Here is a 20,324-nt window from a genome sequence, read left to right on the forward strand (position 1 = left end):
AAAGAGATTTGTTGCATAGTTCTTTAGTGAAAATATCAGCCACTTGGTTGCCAGAAAATACATGATATAAGCATAGAGAGCCACCAACCACCTTCTCTTTTGTGAAGTGTCGATCAATTTCAATGTGTTTTGTCCTGTCATGTTAAACTGGATTATAAGTAATGTTAATTGTTGTTTTATTATCACAAAATAAGGAGAGTTTCTCATTTTCAAGCAGTTTTAACTCCCTCATTAGCTTTTGCAACCATAGTACTCAACATACTCTTTGGGTCATTGCTCTATATTCTATCTCAGCACTGGAGTGAACAACGACACTTTGTTTTTTACTTTTTCATGTGATTAAGTTGTCTCCTACAAGTGTGCAGTACCTTATAATTGATTTTCTATCATATAGGGAATCAGCCCAATCGGCATCTGTAAATGCTTCTATTTTAAGGTAACCATGCTTAGAAAAGAGCAACCATGCTTAGAAAAGAGCAGAGTTTTTCCTGGTGCAGACTTCAAGTATCGTAATATGTAGAAGACAACATGTAAATGAGTCTCATGAGAATCATGCATGTACTGGCTCACAAGACTAACTGCATATGCTATATCGGGTCTGGTATGTGAGAGATAAATGAGTTTTCCAATTAGTCGCTGGTATCTTCCCAAGTCAACTGATATACCACTACCTGCTTGCAATTTGTGGTTGTTCTCAATAGGTGATTCTGTCGGCTTGCAACCCATCATACCAGTCTCTTCTAGTAAGTGTAGGATATACTTCTTTTGAGAAATGAATATCCCTTTATTGGATTTGGCAACTTCAATCCCCAAGAAGTATTGCAATGTTCCTAAATCTTTTATTTCAAACTCTTGAGTAAAAAGTTTCTTCAACCGAGCCATCTCCTTTATATCATCTCCAGTCACCTCAATATCATTCACCTAACAATAGGAAGAGTGACTTTACCTTCACGATGTTTTAATAAATAAGGTATGATCCGCATTGCTTTATTGATATCTAAAAGAGATTATAACTTTTCTAAACTTTTGAAACCATGTTCTTAGAAACTACTTCAATCCATATAAAGTATTTTTTAATTGACAAACTTTTCCTTGCATCTTTTCATCTTCAAATCCAAGTAGAATTTCTATGTACACCTCTTCCTCTAAGTCTCCATGGAGGAATGCATTTTTTAATCAAACTGCTGTAAATTGCAATCAAGGTTAGCTGCGCAATAAATCCTTTACCCACCAATCTAGCTTTGTACCTTTCGATCGATCCGTCTGCTTTGTGTTTTACAGTGAACACCCGTTTGCAATCAACTACCTTTTTTTCCTGTGGAGGTGAAATAAGTTTCCTTGTTTCATTCTTTGTTAATGCTCTCATTTTTTCAAACATGGTTTTCTTCCGCTTGGGATCTAATAGAGCTTCTCTCCAATCTTATGAAATAGACACAAAGAAAACAGATAAGACAAAAACTCTATAGGAGGGATATAGAGAGTCATAGGAAACAAAGTTAGATATAGGGTGCTTAGCACAAGTTCTCGTTTCCTTTGTAATAGCAATAGGTTTATCTGATAAATTACAAGAGAAAGATAATTCACCAGTATTTTCTGGAACCAAAGAAGATTCTTGACCTGGGACAGACTGCAAATTGACTTTTTCATATTTCTCTCTCCTTGAATACCTTTTCAAGTCTGATTTATCTAGATGTCCAACATTATTTTCTTAATTAAAACTTTCTGTAATATAATTCTCCCCTTGAATATGATTATCAATCTTTACCCAATTAGGTATCACTTCTTCCTTCTCACTCTTCCTCTGAAGAGGTGTTAGGTTTGAGTTGAAGTAAGGCTCATTCTCCCTAAAGGTAACATCCATAATTACAAAGTATTTTCTAAATGGTGGATGATAACACTTATAGCCTTTTTGGGTAGAAGAATATCCAACAAATACACACTTAAGAATTATAGGTTTTAGTTTACCCACGTTTCTAGCATGAACAAAGTACACACATCCAAAACACTTTTGGGGGAACAATATAGGAATTGTTTCCTTACAAAACCTCCATAGGATTTTTAAAATTTAAGATCTGCAAAGACATTCTATTGATAAAATAGACAGTTAAGAGAATTGCATCTCCATTTTGTGGTAGATTCATGGTGAACATTAGTGATCGAGCTACCTCTAGTGTGTATCTGTTTTTTCTTTCAACAACTCCATTTTGTTCACTGGTGTAGATACAAATTGTCTGATGAAATTATCGCATTTGACTCCAAATAGGCACGAAATCCACTATCCATATATTTTGTACCATTATCAGTTCGCAGAATCTGAATTTTAGCACCAAACTATATACATATCATTTTGTGGAAAGATTGAAAACATGAAAATATATCACTTTTTGCTTTTAACAGATAAATTCATGTTAATGTAGTACAGCAATCAATAAAAGTAACAAACAATCTTTGACCAGAAAAAGAGGTATTCTGAGTAAGTCCCCACACATAAGAGTGAATAGTCTTAAAATGATTAATACTTCTATTATTACTTAAATGATAAGAGTTCCTTTTATGTTTAGTAAGTTCGCATGTATCATAAAATAAAGACTTCATAGAAGTTCTTTTAAATAACTTAAAATATAATTTTTCCAAAATAAAAAAGGAAGGATGTCCCAATTGTCGGTGCCATTGTAGTATCTCCATATTGACTTCTTTATTCCCAATAGTTGTTTGATTTCCAATTAAATTCAGATGTCTATCCAAGACATATAAGCCATCTTGCAGTCTACCAGTGCCAATCCTCTTCCCGATTTGAAGATCTTGAAAAATACAATGATCAGGAAAAAAATCAATTTTACAGTTGATATCTCTAGTTATGATACTAATAGATAAAAGATTATCAGAAAAATTAGGCACATGTAAAATTGAAGACAGTATAATAGTAGGAGTACAATTAATGGAACCTGTTCCCGACACGGGGGTGTATAACCCATCTGCTATACGGACAATATCCCCTTCAATACAAGAAGTTGAAATAGAATAAACAATACCTGATTTTACCATATTTGATGTGCCAACAGTTAATGAAGAGTTAAGTTGACTCAAAAGGTGCTTTAGATTTTGAATTTTTTTGTGGAAAAGGCTCTAATGGATTGTGAAGTAGGTGTTTCCCTAGTTTCAACAAAATTTGCTTGAGCTCTTGTGGTTCCACCTCTTCTTTCTCCCCGACCTGTAATTGGTCTTCCATGCAACTTCCAACAAGTTTCCCTAGTGTGTCTTGGCTTGCCACAATAGTCACATTTTCATATATCTCTGGATTGATCAGACTGAGCAACTAGTTCAGCTTTCTCAACTGGTGCAATGTGAAGCATGACATTTATTCTACTCTCTTCTTGTTGAACATAAGCATAAGTTTGTTCTAATAGGGAAAAAGATTCTTACCAAGCACTTGGACCCGTATTTGATCATATTCGGTGTTCAAACTAGTTAAAAAATTATAAATTCGCTCTTTTTTTATCAATTTCTGAAATTTGACTGCATTTACAGGGCACTCTGCTTGAAAATCTTGATAGTAATCTAACTTCTGCCATAATACATTTAGTTCAGAAAAATATTGAGAAATAGTCATCTGTCTTTGCTTTGTGCCATGAACTTTATTCCGGAGTTCATAAATCTGGGCGTCATTACCCATCTGTGAATATGTAAGAGATGTTGCATTGCATATTTTTTCGGTAGTGTTAAGCAACCGATGTGTTCTGGAAATATAGAATTGCATGATATTTATGAGTCATGACATTACCAATGAGCTCTCAGAGTCTCATCTATTATATTTTAAATTACTAATATCTGGTTTCTTCACATCACCAGTAATATAACCCTACAATCCTCTAGATTTGATGAACAATGAATAAGATCTCGACCAATTAAGATAATTAGTTCTATCAAGTTTTACAGGACTAATTTGTAATGAAGGATTATCAAAGCTAGTAACACTCACTTTTTTTACTTTTATAATTTTAGAATGCTAAAAATAAGAAGAAAAAATACCCAGTAATAAAAAATGAATCTCTTATTTGCACCAAGAAGCCAAAAAAACGGAATTAGATTTGGTTCGACTCTAAACGGATCGGGTTTAGTTCTAAAACGGCTCAGACTTGGCTCTAAAACGGCTCAAAGTCGGCTTGGTTTGTCTTCTCCGAACAGATCTCTGAACGTGCGCAGAAAAAGTTAATGGTGTGTCCTTTTTTACCTGCATCTATTGATGTGCGGCTGTAATTTTTTACTAGCGTTTTTAGATGTGCGGCTGCATTTTTTTACTGGCGCTTAGCGCTTATGGTTGTGCGGTTGTATATTATTATCGGTGCTTTTGGAGGTGCGGCTGCACTTTTTACCGACGCCTGTGAATGTGCGGCTTCAATTTTTACCGATACCTGCGAATGTGCAGCTCCAGTTTTTACCGACGCCTGCAAATGTGCGGCTGCAGCTTTTTATCGGCGCTCTGATATCCTGAAGTTTTTATAAAAAATAAACTTTTCATTTTTTATTATTTGTTTTGTTTACATTTAAAAGATATATATAAACTAGTTATTTTTATTATATTTGAACTCTAATTATAAGATATAATTATACAATTAGAATTATAAATAATATAGTATTTTATTTAACATAAAATCCTTATCAACATATTGATTATGTCCAAACCTCTTGATTGTTTACTGAATTTGTTGAACTATGTTTTTTGGAGATTGTTTAACTCCATATAAGAACTTTTTGAGTCTGCAAACTTTTTTGTTAATGACTTGACTTTCAAGACCTAGTAGGATCTCCACATAGACTTTTTTCCACTTTTTCAAAAAAAGTATTCTTCACATCTAGTTAGAATACTGGCCAATCCAGATTGGCAGGTAGGGGCATTAGTATACAGATTATGTTAAACTTTGTTATTGATGCAAATATCTCTTTATAATAGATTCAATTTGAATATGTTGATGCTATCATAAGTATTATGCTTAATTGTGAACACCTATTTATTGTCGACTAAGTGCTTCCCAGATGGTAATTCTGTTATTTCCTAAGTCTAATTTTTTTCTAAGGTTTGGATTTCCTCTATGATTGCAATTTTTTATTCGAGAACTTTAATGATTCATGTATTATCCTTGTTATCTATAGTTTTGTCAATATTACTGACAAATGCCTGGTGAATTGATTACAATCTTTTGTATGAAACAAAATTATGAATTGGATAATCAATACATTCTTTTTTTTTCTCTCTTAAAATAATACTTCATCATCATATAGATTATTTAGGAAGAGATCTGAACTTGGATTACCCAAAGTATTCAATAATAGTAGATATGGATCTGGATTAGATTCATGACTTTGATAAGGTGTTTGTGGCTCTTTCTCTTCTTGGTTCTAGTTCCTTCTGGTGTAGACCCGAAGTTTAGGTTTTTCAGTGTGATGAGTAGGTTCAAGTCCAAATATCTCATTTCAATTTATGTCTTCTGAAGAATGAACATATTTAGTTGGAGGACAATTAAGATACTCAGTGCTAGAGTCCCAAAATCAGGATTCTTGTGTATTCTTCTCCCGTTGAATGCTAATTTTGTAGTATGGTTGGTATTCATGAAAGATAACATCCATGTAGTTATAAAACTTTCGAGTGACTGATGAATAACACATATATCCCTTTTGGTTTGATGGATACCTATTTATTGTCGACTAGGTGACTGGTGAATAACACATAGTACGAGTATGTTTTGATAATTGACAAATTTCATAATGAAAAAATTTTGAATTTTTATTTCTGAATAAAAAAAGAAACAATTTTGAAGGTTTATAAGTTTGAGTATCCCCGATCAATAATGCCTTAAGATAGTTATATTAAGATTGTCGAAGTTTGACTATCTTGAGAGTCAACACATATAGCGTTATGGAATTGTCTCCAGACAGATCTATTATCCTTGAAGAGAAAGAGTTCAGGTTACACCTTAATATTGCCATTATTAAATTTTTATTCATGCTACTTAATATGCACTATCTAAATATATATAGGAGAAAATTAGAGAGAGTTTTAGTAAAAAACTAAATACAAATCAGCTCGTAAAAGAAAAAGATCTTATAGTTATGGAAATCGACTATGATTCTACTTTATTGAGAGATTTTTCTAAATATATCAATCTGCATGAGAATTGGACGTATACAAGAAGTCAACGTTGTATATAAATAAAAAAAAATATCTTAGTGATTACTGCTGTGTGCTAATTGGTTATTGGATTTTGAAATTTTCTGAGTCTTGGCTATATTTTGGACAAGTAGACTACTTTGTGGAATTCATTTTGGAAATTCATGCGTATGAAAATTTAAATGCAAAAGATGAAGTTCAACCCTGAGAGAATTTAACAATGCATTTCAATATCCATAAGTTAGATGAGTTTTGAACTTCATCATTTCAATACTATGTAGAAGCTATTTGGAGTTAAATTTTCTTCCATAATTGAACCAATAATGAATTTTCTAATGAATTTTATAAAAGAGTTGTGTTTGGTTGTTCCAAACACAATAATCATATATTACACTGTTAGATTTTTTCTTTTTCATGTTATTTTCACAAACAGTATAGGAAGATATATTTTCATGTTACCTCTGATTTTCCAAATTTTTTCTTGTGGGCCATCAGTTCTGGTGGCCTGTTCAGTCCTTATGTAATTTCATACCAAATTATCATGTATAGTCAAGATAAGCTTATAATTCATCTATTGCCTGTGACTTTATAACATTAGATACATAAGGATAAATCATACTTTAATTCTGAACTCTCTTGAACTTCAGTTTTTCCTTGTTATTTGGATTCATTTAATCCAAATTACAACAATTTTATGCCTTGCAGGACAGTTTTCACTGTAGATGTTCATAGCTGACCTAATGCTTCTGTAATATGTAGGTTCCTACCATGTATACCCGACTTATACAAGGTTACGAATCAATGGATATGGAGCTGCAGTCTGCTTCTGCCTTTGCTGCAAAACAGTTGCGCCTTATGGTCAGTGTACTGTAGGACCTCAAGTGCATGTCTTTTTCCACCAAACTGGGAATATCAGTTGACTTTATGTTTTTAGGAATGACTCTACTCCGTTAAGTTTAACTTTCTAAAATTAAGTCATTTTAATCGAATCTTAATTATGTGTAGAACTGTGCCATTTTGTCCTGTAAATGTTGTTCTCAATTTTTCTATTTCAATGTCAAATCTGATTCCTAAAAGAAAGCAAAATACCTTTTTTTTCCTAGATGTGTGGCTCATCTGCACTTCCTCAGCCAGTTATGCAACAGTGGGAAACTATCACAGGACATCGGCTTTTGGAACGGTATGGCATGACAGAGGTATGAACTCTTATGTTTAGGTTCCTTCCTAAGCTTTTTATTTGCTCAACAAAGAAGTACATTCAGATTTTGCTGTTATGTACTCAATTTTTTTTTATAATAATGGTATTAACTTCATGTCCTTAGTTTGTCATGGCGATATCAAATCCCTTAAAGGGTGCACGAAAGGCAGGCACTGTTGGCAAACCATTCCCTGGAGTGGAGGTTCGTACGGTAGGCCAAATTGTAGGATCCAACATTAACTGGCATTAAATGTAATGTTATGAAGGTCATAACAAAGTCTATGCTTATGCAACTGATAACAGTGAATCTTCATGATTCCTCGCTAAAACATACTATGTAGTATGATAAACTATGGAAAGATTTTTGTTTGAATTTATTATATTACTGATCTTATCAACTGTATAATAGTCTAACTTTTTTTTTACGTACTAATGATCTCTTTTCTCTGAAAAAGTTTCTTTTGGTAATGCTTCTACATTTCCTGTTTGTAGGTCAAGATTGAAGAAGATGAAAGTGAAGGTGATAAAAGTGGAGTAGGTGAGCTCTGTGTTAGAAGCCCATCATTGTTTAGTGAATACTGGAGACTGCCTGAAGTAACTAAGGAATCATTTACTGATGATGGTTTCTTCAAGACTGGAGATGCTGGTCGAGTGGATGAGGATGGATACTACATCATTTTGGGACGTAAGGAGATCTAAATTCCAGTATGCATAGTATTCTTGTGATTTGTTATTTCTTTATCACCGGGCATGCATATCATGTATGATCTGTGTAGTATGCTTTTAAGCCTAGAATTTTGGTTATGTAGAACAAATTAGGATTAATCTGCTTATTTGGAGATTTGATGATGAAAACCTAGACATTACACTAAATATGTATTTTAGACATCACATCTAAAAAGTGTTAAACATTACACTTGATGGTTTAATAACATTTACACAACTAGAAAATTAAAAAAATCTCAAAATATTTTATTAAATAACCGAAATCAGTCTGGAAAGTGAAATTAGGGAGAAATTCATATTGTTTCATAAGTAGCACTTCTTCAATAAGATTACATTAACAAATACTAATTTTAATGGGATTAGAAAATAATATTACTATAACAAATAGGAAAACTAAATACTAAAAAAATTTAAATTTTAAATTTTCGAAAATTATAATTATAGACTTCTAAATAGTGCAATAGTCGTATATTTGATAAGATTATATTTTGTAATCTATTTAGCAATCTAGATTTGACATATTTTGCATCATTCTCTCCTCATGAAAACTTGGCCTTGAGTTTTAAAATAATGAATGATGTAAAACTCTAATCTTCAAACTGTCGTTTAAAAATTTAGCAAACTTATGCTATGTCATTCTTTTCAATATGAAAAATAATTGAAACAAAATTATTTAAGAGTATAAAGTTCCGTCATTAGAATGAAACCAACATAATGACCAATTGGTATATCAAGTTTCTCCTTGTATAAAGCTTCCATAAGGTTGTTGATGCGGAATCCAGGATCAACGTTATAATCCATAACTTAATTTACACAATGTTCATCAAGGCACTAAAGACTTAAATCTTATAAAAACTCTCCCTACTTAACCTATTATCAATAGAGTGATAGAAACTAAGATCATTAAGAAGAATTAGATCTTAAAGAAGAAAAGCAATTGAGAATGCAAAAAAAGACAATTATCGAGAATGATGTATATATTCGGTTTTGCCCTTAAGGAGGAAAACCAAAGATGTCCCTAAAATTCTACTCCCGATGCACACTATGTTCTATAGTGAAGATGAAGTCTTATGCTTAATAAGATGTGTAATTAATGGATGCACGTTGATTTTTGGATGAAGAAACAAAAAAAAGAGCCTTTGCCTTATGGTGATGAAGAGATCGGTCTTGCACCGTTGTAAAGAAGGATAGTTGAGCACAAAAGGTAAGTACTTTTCCGATTAGTGTATTGAGTAATCAAGATTTCTTTTCTTTGTTTCCTTTCTTTCTTTCTCTTTTTTTTTCTTGTTTTTTTTACTAAATAGGAAAGGTAATTACAAAAGAAAAGAGACTCAAATGATGGTGATGATGATGTTTAGCTCAACAAGAAAGTAACAAGCGAAGAAAGCGTCAAGTTGTTGCTTCTTTGTTGGGTCGATGTATGTATACAGATTATTTTTTTTGTGTGGGTGATGAAAAAAAATGGTGCAAGAAACTAAGCACAATTGCAAAGATAGAAAGGTTTAGAAGGAGGTTAAACTCTGATAGTAAATGATACGGAACTCAGGATCAACGTTTTAATCCAAAACTCACACAATGCTCATTAAGGCACCAAAAACTTAAATACTATGAAAACCCTTCTTACTTAACCCGCTATCAATAGAATGATAGAAACTAAGATCATTGGAAAATTAAAAGAGTATGAATAGGAAATACACCACAAGAAATATCTTGATAAGTTGATCCAACTCCTTGCTTAACAAGAAGGATGAAGATACTTTATTAGTTGAAAGAAATTTTATAATTTTATTGATTGAAACTTGAATGGTTATAACTAGAAATTGAAGGCTTATTTATACATTAGGTCATGTGCAATACAAGAAAAAATAACTCTCTTAAATTAATTGTAGAAAATTACATAAAAAATTAAATATAGACTTAAATGAGCAAATACTAAGAATCAATAAGATTACAATCAAAATAAAGTAGATATAGTCTACCATCTTTTAAATGGAAAAAATTTTAATTAATTATAGAGATAATTGAGGGAAGAATTAAGAAATATTTTGACCGATTTATGAAAGGATTAATTGCTCCCATAATCTCTCCAAAATCTATGAGATTTCAATCTCCCATTAAGGCATGAGATTTAATTTTCTCTTAGTTTCTTATGCAGTTTAAGAAGGAAATCCCCTTTTGGCTAACTCTCCCTTTAAGGGAGAAGATTGTTGGAAGGTTTGGGAGAAGAAATCCCTTATTGGATCTTCCTCTTCCACTTGGATTAAGGTGTTTGTACCATAATGCCCTTGGATTGATGGACTTATTTTCTTGTTCTTTTGGCCTTCTTTAATGTTCCATCACATCCCCCTTATTGATCCATTCTTGGATGAAGAGTTGAAAAGGTTGTTGTAATCTTTTTATTCTCCCTCTTGTAATGGGCCCACTTGATATTATAATATTTTTGTGGTCCATGCTCACATTAGTTGTCTTTTAGGAAAAATTTGGAATCGGAACTGTTGACCAGAATATTATGTTGTTCAATTAGTTGAGATATTTTTTCCATTATAAATCTTCCCATAATCTTTTCCATAATTATATAATTAGTTAGAATCAATTAGAGTTGCTATTATAATGTTAATTTACTTATCTGTGGGTGGGAATTCTGTATATATACCCTAGTTGTAACAACATAAGAGGTATCAGAATTAAAGTTAATATTTTTTTTACAAAAATCTTAATGGCATCGGAGCTAAATAAGGTTATTTTAGGGTTTATTTTTAGGGTTTTAATAGTACAATAGGCTAACTTGGTACCCATATATCAAAATTTACTCTCACCACCCACCCAGACATAGTCGCAGCCGCACCGCCGTCACACACCTAGATTGGGCCTTTTTTGGCCTATCGCACGCGATCCGGCTCGAAATTATGCTTACAGGCTCCTGACTTCATACGATTGCCATGCATTCAGCCGATCTGCTGGTCTGAGCACTCTACCACACCATTCAGGTCCTTCCTTGCACAGAGATGTCTCAATGGCCCTTCTGCATGCTAATCCGCTCTGATCTGGTTTGTCCATGCACTAAGTCGAGCTAATCTGTCAATCTGAGCCTTCTGCCACGCCAATCTGGCCTTTCCGCACATTGAACAGCCTTGATATAGTTTGTCCACATGCCGAGCTAACCGGCCTTCTTTGGTTCAATTTTTAGAGTGTCCCTGCGTTTGTCACCGCTGCCTTATCTGACAGATTTGGTTATGGTGATCTTCTTTGGGTTTGCAATGTCTTCTTTTTCACATTCGTTGGTGCTGGTTAGAGAGTGTATTTTATCTCGTTGAGATTAATTACTGGATATTGTTCTTTTTCTATCTCTAGTTACTTTAAATAATGATAAAAATAAAGAAATTCGTTGTTTCTAGTTCAGATGGTCCTTCATCAACTATTGAACTCTTTTCAAACGAGGAGATTCAAAGCCTGAAGCATATCATCTCTATTAACTATTCATCAACCATTGGTGCATTAAAAATAGTAAAATCAGGTCTACTATTTTCAATATTGATACTTAGATTATAGACTCTGGAGCTAACAGACACATGATAGATTCTTTTAAAGACTTTCTAATCTATTGTCCTTGTATTAAAAAGGAAAATGTCCATATAGCATATGGATCATACGCTCCTGTATTTGGAATAAGTTTCATTAATTGTATTTCAACATTATTTTATTTTCAGTTTTTCATGTGTGTAGTTTTTCTGATAATTTTTTATCTGTTAGTGTCATCAATAGAGATTTTAATTGTAAAATTGTATTTTTTCCTGATTATTATATTATTCAAGATCTTCAAATAGAGAAGAGGATTAGTACTGGTAGACTGCAGAATGCGTTATATGTCTTGGACAAAAGTTAAAGTGTAATTCGGAATCAAATTGCCTTAGAGAATATAGAAGTCAATCGAAAAATTCTACAGTTGCATCAACAGTTGGGACATCCTTCATTCTTTACTTCAAAAAAAATTCTCTCTCATTTTGCTAAAAAAAACTTTTATTGATTCCTTATTTTGTAATACTCGAAATTAATTTTAAAAAATTTAAAATTAATGTATAAAATATAATTTTTAAATTTATAAATTTTTATTTAATGTAAAAATTAAGAAAAAATAGGTGGAGAACGAAATTAAAAATAATTTTGGAAAAAATAGGTGAAAATTTGGTTATGGGGTGTTTTTGAAAGAAAAATCGGAAAATGGGGGTCAAAACATAATTTAGAAAAAATGTGCCACGTAGGACCACCCAGTGAGTAGTCCCAACGAACTGGAGTGCGTCGCGTGACAAGGCACCCTGACTCGGTGCCACGTTGGCAATTCGCGTGCCCGCGATCGGACGGTTCGGATTTGTTCCCGCGCGCGTGGACAGTCCAAATCCGTTCCCTCTTTAAACGCGATCGTACAGTGGAGGTCAAATCGCGATGAAACGGTTCAGATTCATTTTCTTTTTAAACGTGATCGGACGGTCGAGATTAAACGCGATAGACGGTACAGATTAAAGGGAGATGAATATAAATATATCACTTCACACCAAACTCTAACCCTAACCGCCAGCCCCCCACCGGAGAAGAAGAACCAGTCGCCAGAGAAGGGAGCCGACCGCCACCCACTGCCATGCCGGAGCCACCTTCAATTGCCCAAAAAAAGTAAAAATTTTCTCTTTCGCTCGAAATTTGATTTTGAACACTCCCATGACCAAATCGGAATAAAAGGATCGGTGGATGAGGCGAAAACCGCAGGTAAAGCCCGGCACCGCCGCCGGAGGAAAAATTAAAAACCACCTCAGATGAGAATCTTCCTTATTCCTGTTTCGTGCAATTTTTCCACCATTGTATTTACCATTATGTTTTTCACAGGTTAACCGAAGAAAAACACCCAACCGCGAAGGGGAGCTGACGGAGCCGCCGCACCGAAAAACCCCGCCGCCGATGAGCTTCTGTTTTTTGACTTTTTTTGGCCAACTGAGGCCCGCCCCTTGAGGTGTTTTCTCGCAGGGATGAGTATAAAATCGGTCGAAATCAGCCAAAACTATCCGAAAACGGCCAGTCCGAAGATAACCGCCGCCGCAGGCGGCGTGCCGTCGTCGTAGGATTCATAACCATCATCCCTAACAATTAAATCATCATTCTCGTAGGATTCATAACCATCATCCCTTTCCTCCATCTATCTCTTCTATTGCATTCCAAAATGCAAGTTATTCTTTGGGCATTGTTAGCCTATGTGTCCACTTGTATGTTGACCATGATTTCTATGTTAAATATTTTAAAAGAATATAATGTTATTAAGGTGTTCGACTACAAAATCTGATGTACATGAGGTTTGATTATATATATATTTTTATGTAGCTCGGGAACTATATTTAGGACGGGGAAGAATTGTTTTGACTCCCAAAACCTCACACAATGTGGCAATCAGAAAGTTTAACTATCTAATTTATCGTCCCTACTTGAAAATACATCCACCAATATGGCATGCAAAATCAAAATAGTAGGGAAATAAAAAGAATAAGAATGTTGCAACTTACCCGATAAGTCGATATCAATTCTTAGGCTCAACAAGTTTTTTGGAAGCTCCCTAACTTAAAAAATTTTAAAAACTTAAAAAACACTCAAAGAAAATTAATAAAGCTAATTTCAAAGAAAAAGAAAAGCTTTAATTTCATTAATATCTTAAAGTTGTGATTATAGTTTAAGAATTGAGGCCTTTATATATGCTTTTATTTATTATTCAACTAAGGGTAAGATTACAACTTCTTACTTGGACTCTTAAACAAAATTTAAGTAGAAAATTAAAACAAAAATAATTAAATAATTAAATTTTTATTGAAACTTAATAAAATAATAAAAAATAATTAAATAAATATTGAAAAAATCTTCTCTCCTTATCCAAATCTCCATGTAGGTTGATCTTCCTTGAACTTCCAATTTGAGTAGAATTTCTCTTTTGATTTTGCACTTTAAATACATGTTAAATTTGTAAAAGTCCCTTGCTGTAGGAATCCTTGGAAAATTAGGAAAAAGGGAAGAAAAGAGTCCAAAAAGGACTCACCTTGTGGCTGCCTGTCTGATCCGTGCGGGTGCATGCATGCCTGCACATTGTTGCTGTGTGCGGGTGCAACTTTCCCGCTCGCTCTGCGTTTTTCGTGCAGGCAGAATTCCTGCATGTGTGGGTACCTTGCTTCGCACGTGTGCATGGCCATACATGTGTACCCGATGGGTACACATACTCATGATATTTTGGGCTTCTCATTATGGTGTAAATTCTTGATCCGGGCCTCTTTTTGGCCATGAGACCTAATAACTTCCGCGTCTCCCGTCTTTTCTGATTTCTCTTCTTCTTAGACCGAGGTTCAGGACCATTTAATTCCTTTTGGCTTCCTGACTTACTTTCCTGCAAGTCCTGGACTTAGATTTTGGTGGATCCGACTTGAGTACTTTCAGTTCGGGAACACTTCCTAGTGTACCCTGAAAGCACACTACTGCATGATCATTTCCGCCCTTTTGTTGTCACAGGGATCATCAGCTTGTCACAAGGTTTCTCATTTATTGTCACATCAAGTTAAATTATGTTTGCTTCAATTATTATTTAATTCCTAGGTCTAATTTTTTGATAGTTTTATGCATAATTAGAATATATATTGTGTTTAAGTTATTATTCGCTCACTTTGAGATTTGATTGTGGGGATTCAATTTATACTTTTCAAGGAAAATATTGAATTCCTGCCATTACAGAAGTTAGAAGTAGGTTTGCAGTAACTCAAACACTATATTCTCTGTTCTAATTAGGCATATTAACACTATGTTTGAATTCAGAGAAGCTAAGGAGATAAAAAAGGAACGGAGTAGAAATGCCACCTCCTTTCCATTATTTAAATAAAAATAAGTTGGTAAAACAAATCAAGGGATAGTGAGTATGCGTTCTATCCTTTTAATTTCTCAAGGTGGAGAAAAAAAAAAATTGAAAAGTTTTGATTGTTAAGTTTTTAGTTCTGCCTCAATTTTCTAACTTGTTATTTTAGTAATAAAGGTTACTATTGAAATTTTTCTTATCATTAGTCTTTTTCTTTCCTCTACAAACTCAAACCAAACAAAATTACGACAGTCATTTCTTTTCTTTTAATTTGTTAATTTTTGGTTTATCCAAACAAAGTAAATGTGTCCTTAGCTTTTCATTAAAATTCCATGTTTTCATTTTTTTTCTTTTTTTAAAATCTTACTTTCCTTTACAGTCCTTTGCTAATTTTTTTTTAAAATAAAAAAATCCTTTGCTAATTTTTATCCAACATAGTGTAAGACTAATATGTGAATTAGAATTAAAAATTGAACCAGATTTCGAACTTGAATGAAATGCAACCTAATAATATTGGGATTATAAGTAGTGTTTATGAGTTCCATTTAGGTTTAGGTCTTATGAATTAGGGTTACATTAGTATATGATGGGTGGCAACTCAATAACAGTCAGCTGCTCAACTATGGCAGCTAACATTCTCCGATACATGTCCTGAAAGAAATTTTTTGTAATTATTGTTTATATTTTTCAAGTATTTAGATTATTTAGATTTATTTAGACACACTTTAATTATAAGGATTGAAATCTTTTAGATTTTTTTTTTTTAATTTTTTATTAGTTGAGGTACTATAATATTTTAGTTTCTTCTTTTATAATTCTTATTATTACACTGCCTATATAAAGACTAGTAGCCATTGACAAAAAGAAAAGACATGATGATGAATTAAGAATTTCTTTGTTAGAGTTTTATTCCCTGTTATCTTTCTCTTTGTTCTTTCTTCTGATTATCTCTCTCTTTCAACAGTCGTTACAATATAATAACTATTGTTAGTTAAATATTTAGTATGAAATAGACTTATACTTGAAATTAGGAAAGCATGAGATCTTTTATAGCAATTAAAATCTGAGTTTAATTGTAGAACTAACACTTCTTCTAAGTTAGAAGATGAAAGCTTGAAGTTCATTATGAACGAGCATGGTCACGTAAGAGATGTTGGATGTTGTTGAAGTTTTTTCTGTTTATGTTGATAATATTGAGCAACTTCCCCTTTCAACAATCTTATTCTATCTTTTACTATGGTAGTGGTTCCCATTCATAATGACTACATTAAAGAGATTTCTTAAAATAATTTTATTTTGTCTCGTTTGTTTTATGATCCTAAGGAATCTATTGTTTTGGTTAACCTTCAATTTTTGTTTGAAAATTATCAAAAGTCTCAACTTTTTAAGATTTTGGAAAACATATTCAAACTTCTCCTATCTTGATGTTGTAACACTTCAAAACTTAAGGTCGAGTTTTCACCAAGTGGAGTAGGATGAAACAAAATAATAAAAATCTTACTTTGGAATAAATTTTCTATTATAAGATCGTTTCCAGTTATTTTTATCATTTTATATTCTTAACTTATTTAAGTTATTTAGGATTGTTTAGGTATCATAATGTTTTAATTGCTTTTTAGGTAAATTGTTAATATTGTAAAAATTATAACCTTTTAAATTGCTTCTTTTAATTTTTTTTACTAGTTGAGGTATTATAATATTTTAATTTACTTTTAAGTAAAATTTAAATATAAAGGCTAGTAGCTATCAACTTAAAAGAAAAAGAAAAAGAGGATGATAAATTAAAAATTTATTTGTTAAGGTTTTATTGTCTGTTATCTTTCCTTTTGCTCCTTTTTCAGATTATTGTTATGCCTAACCTATCTTATTCAGTGTATTTCTCCTGATATTTCTTTACAGTAATCTCTAATTTCTCCGATCTATTTTTATTCTTCTGTTTGTCTTCTAAATTTTCTCTAGTTCTAAATGATCTGAGACAAATTAATTTAACTGCTTCTTTGACATGCATCAGTTTCTCTATATTTTATTAGAATAAAACTCAACATATTCTTATAGAAAAGTACTTGACCTACCTGTCATATTTCTGACTTTTCTTTCCTATTAATTTTCTATAGTTACATAAAGATGTAAATGTATAATTGCATTGACCTACCATATATACTATATATATTTGATGAAAGCTACTTATGGTTAACATGATCCTGCCCGAAAATAGGAACTAAGAAATCAGGAGCCTCATAAGAAAACAAAACAGCATTATGTACATACAAACTTCCTTTGCTAAAATATGAGTTACCTTATATAATTTCTAAGAACCTAAAAGGATAAAAAGGATAAAAGTAGTTGTTTTACAGATAAGACATCTTCTAAAACATGCTAAAGTCTGAAAATACATTTGAAAAATATGAATATTTCTTGAGAATCACCTTCTACAATTATATGTTGAATCCCTCTCATACGCACCAACTCCAGTCCATAAGCTGACACCAATATTTCTGTAATTTCCACTGGTTATAGATGGGATTCTCTACGCATGCTTTCAAATACTATGTAGCCATTCCAATCTCGGCAAACCACACCCAATGTCATCCTTTCATCATGGTAAATTGATGCATCGGAATTGAGCTTAAATTTTTCTTGTGGAGGTGGTAGCCATCATGTTTGTTCTGCTTTGTTATTGCCATTTGATGTGTTACTCCTTGTTCCGAATCCCTTGACCCTATATACTCTCCATCAAATATAAGGATGCCTCTAGTTTCAGAACCAGAGTATGTGGGTCTACCAATTTTGATTTGTGGATCCATTGATTTCAGCTACACCAGATGCTCTGGAGTGTAAGCATACACCAGGATCTGCTAGAGGATTGGGAAGAAGAGAGACCTGTATTCAACCTATCACATATTTTTGTTGGTTACCTTTTGTGATAATATAGTATCTGCTTGTACTGTTCTATGTGTCTCATAGTTCTAATAGCTTTAGTCATCTATCTCTGCTAGCTAACGTGCGTGTTTTGCCTTCTTAAAATTCTCAAAAGAGCCATGCCATCTTGCTTTAAGATATGAAAAGCCTATATATAAATATATATTGTGCTATACTTTTTAATTGGAATGCAGCTTGTACCTCTTTGGTATGATATGATGTCTCTAAAATGCTTTATTTAGAATCTGTTGGATCCTATTCTATTTTTTCTTGCTAATGTTTTGGATATTCCATCTGTTATGTTATTTATCAGGTACGAGTGCTGACATTATGAAGGTTGGTGGATATAAATTATCTGCCTTAGAAATTGAATCTGTTCTTCTAGAGGTAATTACTTCTGTGATTCTGCTTTTGTAATTTCCTCATGTTAAAAGATTTTCTCCAATGAAGTGCAAAGTGGGTGTACGGAATCAGTATTTCTGTAAACAAGAAATGGTTTGTTGGAACTGAAACATCCCTGTTAGTAGTGCAGCATCCAGTTGTTGTCGAATGTTGTGTATTGGGCTTACCAGACAAGGATTATGGAGAAGCGGTGACTGCAATAATTGTACAAGATGCAGCAGCAAAGAAAACACGAGAGGAAGAATTGAAGTCTGCTATAACCTTGGAGGAACTTTGCATCTGGGCTAAAGACAAACTTGCACCATACAAGGTATTCGATTCATTTTTGCTCTTTTGGTCACAGAGATATAGTTTTGAACTCTAAGTATGGGTGGTATCTTTTCTCTTAAGTTATTGATCCTACGCACGGTGAAAAGTGTTTTCTTTTGTTCATGTGCAGCAGCTCCTTGGTTCTCTTGCAAATGGAATTCTTTTATAGTGAAACTAGTCTGTTATCATTTAGTGTTCTGTATGTCAAAAACTGACCTGTGCTTGGGATCATAGTGGAACTCCAAAAGCACTTTAGTGCAGTTGCATTCTTACTAATAAGTTGCTCCGAAGCTCTTCTTAGATATAAAAAACAACAATTCTTGTATACTTTCAGATTTATTCAAACAACTAAAGGCTTCATGTTTTACTAACCCAAACTATATAAAAGAGTCATGATTTTATCAAAAATATTTCTAGAAGAAACTACTTTTAAGTGGACAATCCACGTCGACTAAACCACGTAACCTTTTCTATCCACATCAGCTGTCATATCATTTGTATTAGGACTTGCATTAAATCTTTTTATATTAGCATTTTGCTTTTATGAGATTGATATTATAAAATCTTCCAACCCTAACGCCAGCTGTCTTTTCTGCTTCTCCTTTTCTTCTTCTCTGCTTGCGACTACTCCTCTTTGAAGTTCCTGTTTGAAGAGCATCATTCGTCTTGCATTTATTTTACCAACTTGAATCATTGAGTATCTGCTTGTGCTTTCAGCTACCAACCCGTTTGTTGATTTGGGACTCATTGCCTCGCAATGCTATGGGAAAGGTGAACGACCATTTTTTTCTTCAGTCATTAATCCATCATATTTTATTTGCTAACTTAACTTCAAAGAAGGATTTATAATCTGTTCCCTTGTGAATTTATCCAATTCCAGGTGAATAAGAAGGAGTTGAAGAAATCGTTGACTGGTCAATAATGATTAGTCATTAGATGGGACGTAAAACACTCAATGTTGTGATCTTGAAGTTCAAAATGAAGGTAGGGAATCTTTGATGTTTTCATTCTATATTTTCTTGCGCCAATTGTTGAAAACATCGATAGATAAATAGAGTATTTTGAGCAATCTAGTCCTACATAATTTATGTCCCTGTTTGAACAGAAGTAGTCTTCCAATTCTTTGTGATTGGGGTCTGATTCAATATTGTATGTGTATGACTTTGAACGAGTGATGGGATTCACGAGGCAAATAATGAAATAAAAGAGAAATTTGTTAAAGTTGTTAATTACTAGCATTACTGTAAAGTTCTTGAACAGACTTTTATACCAATATCGATCATAATGTATAGGGTTTTGAGTTCTTTCTTGCGATTAGATGGATTTAGAGCTTTGAAAGTTGATTATGAAGGGGATGGTTTGGAATTGCAAGGGAAGTGAAAAGAACAGATATGGGATTTTGAAAAAGAAGAGAAAGTACGATACTTTTTCACTTATTTGTATCTTCCAAAATGTGAGAAGAAAAAAACTTGAAGGAAAAATGAGTTCAAGTTGTTTGACTCTTCAACAGAGAAGAAAAGATCTTAAATGTTTCATCTTTCATTTCTTTTGTGTAGACTTATACGTGTATATATATAAAGAAAATTGAGAAGAGAAAATTACCGATTATCATTTAAGTTGATATTAACATATAACTGGGGATGACAACTTGGTGGATGCAATGTGGCACTATCCCGCTGGGTCTTTGCTGAGGATTTCCCAATCGAACTCTTGATTTGACCCTGCTCGTCTCTGTT

The 20,324-nt window shown here is 33.0% G+C and overlaps 1 protein-coding gene across 3 annotated transcripts in view; it reads left to right on the forward strand.

Annotated features, from left to right (window-relative positions):
• The window catches only part of AAE13 (AMP-dependent synthetase and ligase family protein), a 39,978-nt gene extending 20,161 nt beyond the window's left edge, over nt 1-19,817 (forward strand). Inside the window, exons 9-16 of one of the 3 annotated variants that reach the window (XM_088218121.1) lie at nt 6,926-7,024; nt 7,270-7,362; nt 7,489-7,575; nt 7,857-8,049; nt 18,191-18,264; nt 18,410-18,589; nt 19,306-19,359; nt 19,469-19,817. In XM_088218121.1, the coding sequence (XP_088074247.1) occupies nt 6,926-7,024; nt 7,270-7,362; nt 7,489-7,575; nt 7,857-8,049; nt 18,191-18,264; nt 18,410-18,589; nt 19,306-19,359; nt 19,469-19,510 (822 nt within the window). In that variant the 3' untranslated portion in view covers nt 19,511-19,817. Of the gene's footprint in view, nt 1-6,925; nt 7,025-7,269; nt 7,363-7,488; nt 7,576-7,856; nt 8,070-18,190; nt 18,265-18,409; nt 18,590-19,305; nt 19,360-19,468 lie in introns of those variants that run through there. The other 2 variants (XM_088218122.1, XR_015818530.1) reach the window with 2 other exon arrangements.
• The last annotated feature ends 507 nt before the right edge of the window (nt 19,818-20,324 follow it).

The sequence above is a fragment of the Carica papaya genome, chromosome 4 (genome assembly GCF_054855325.1).
Source record: "Carica papaya isolate Zhongbai chromosome 4, ASM5485532v1, whole genome shotgun sequence".
Taxonomy (NCBI): Eukaryota; Viridiplantae; Streptophyta; class Magnoliopsida; order Brassicales; family Caricaceae; genus Carica; species Carica papaya.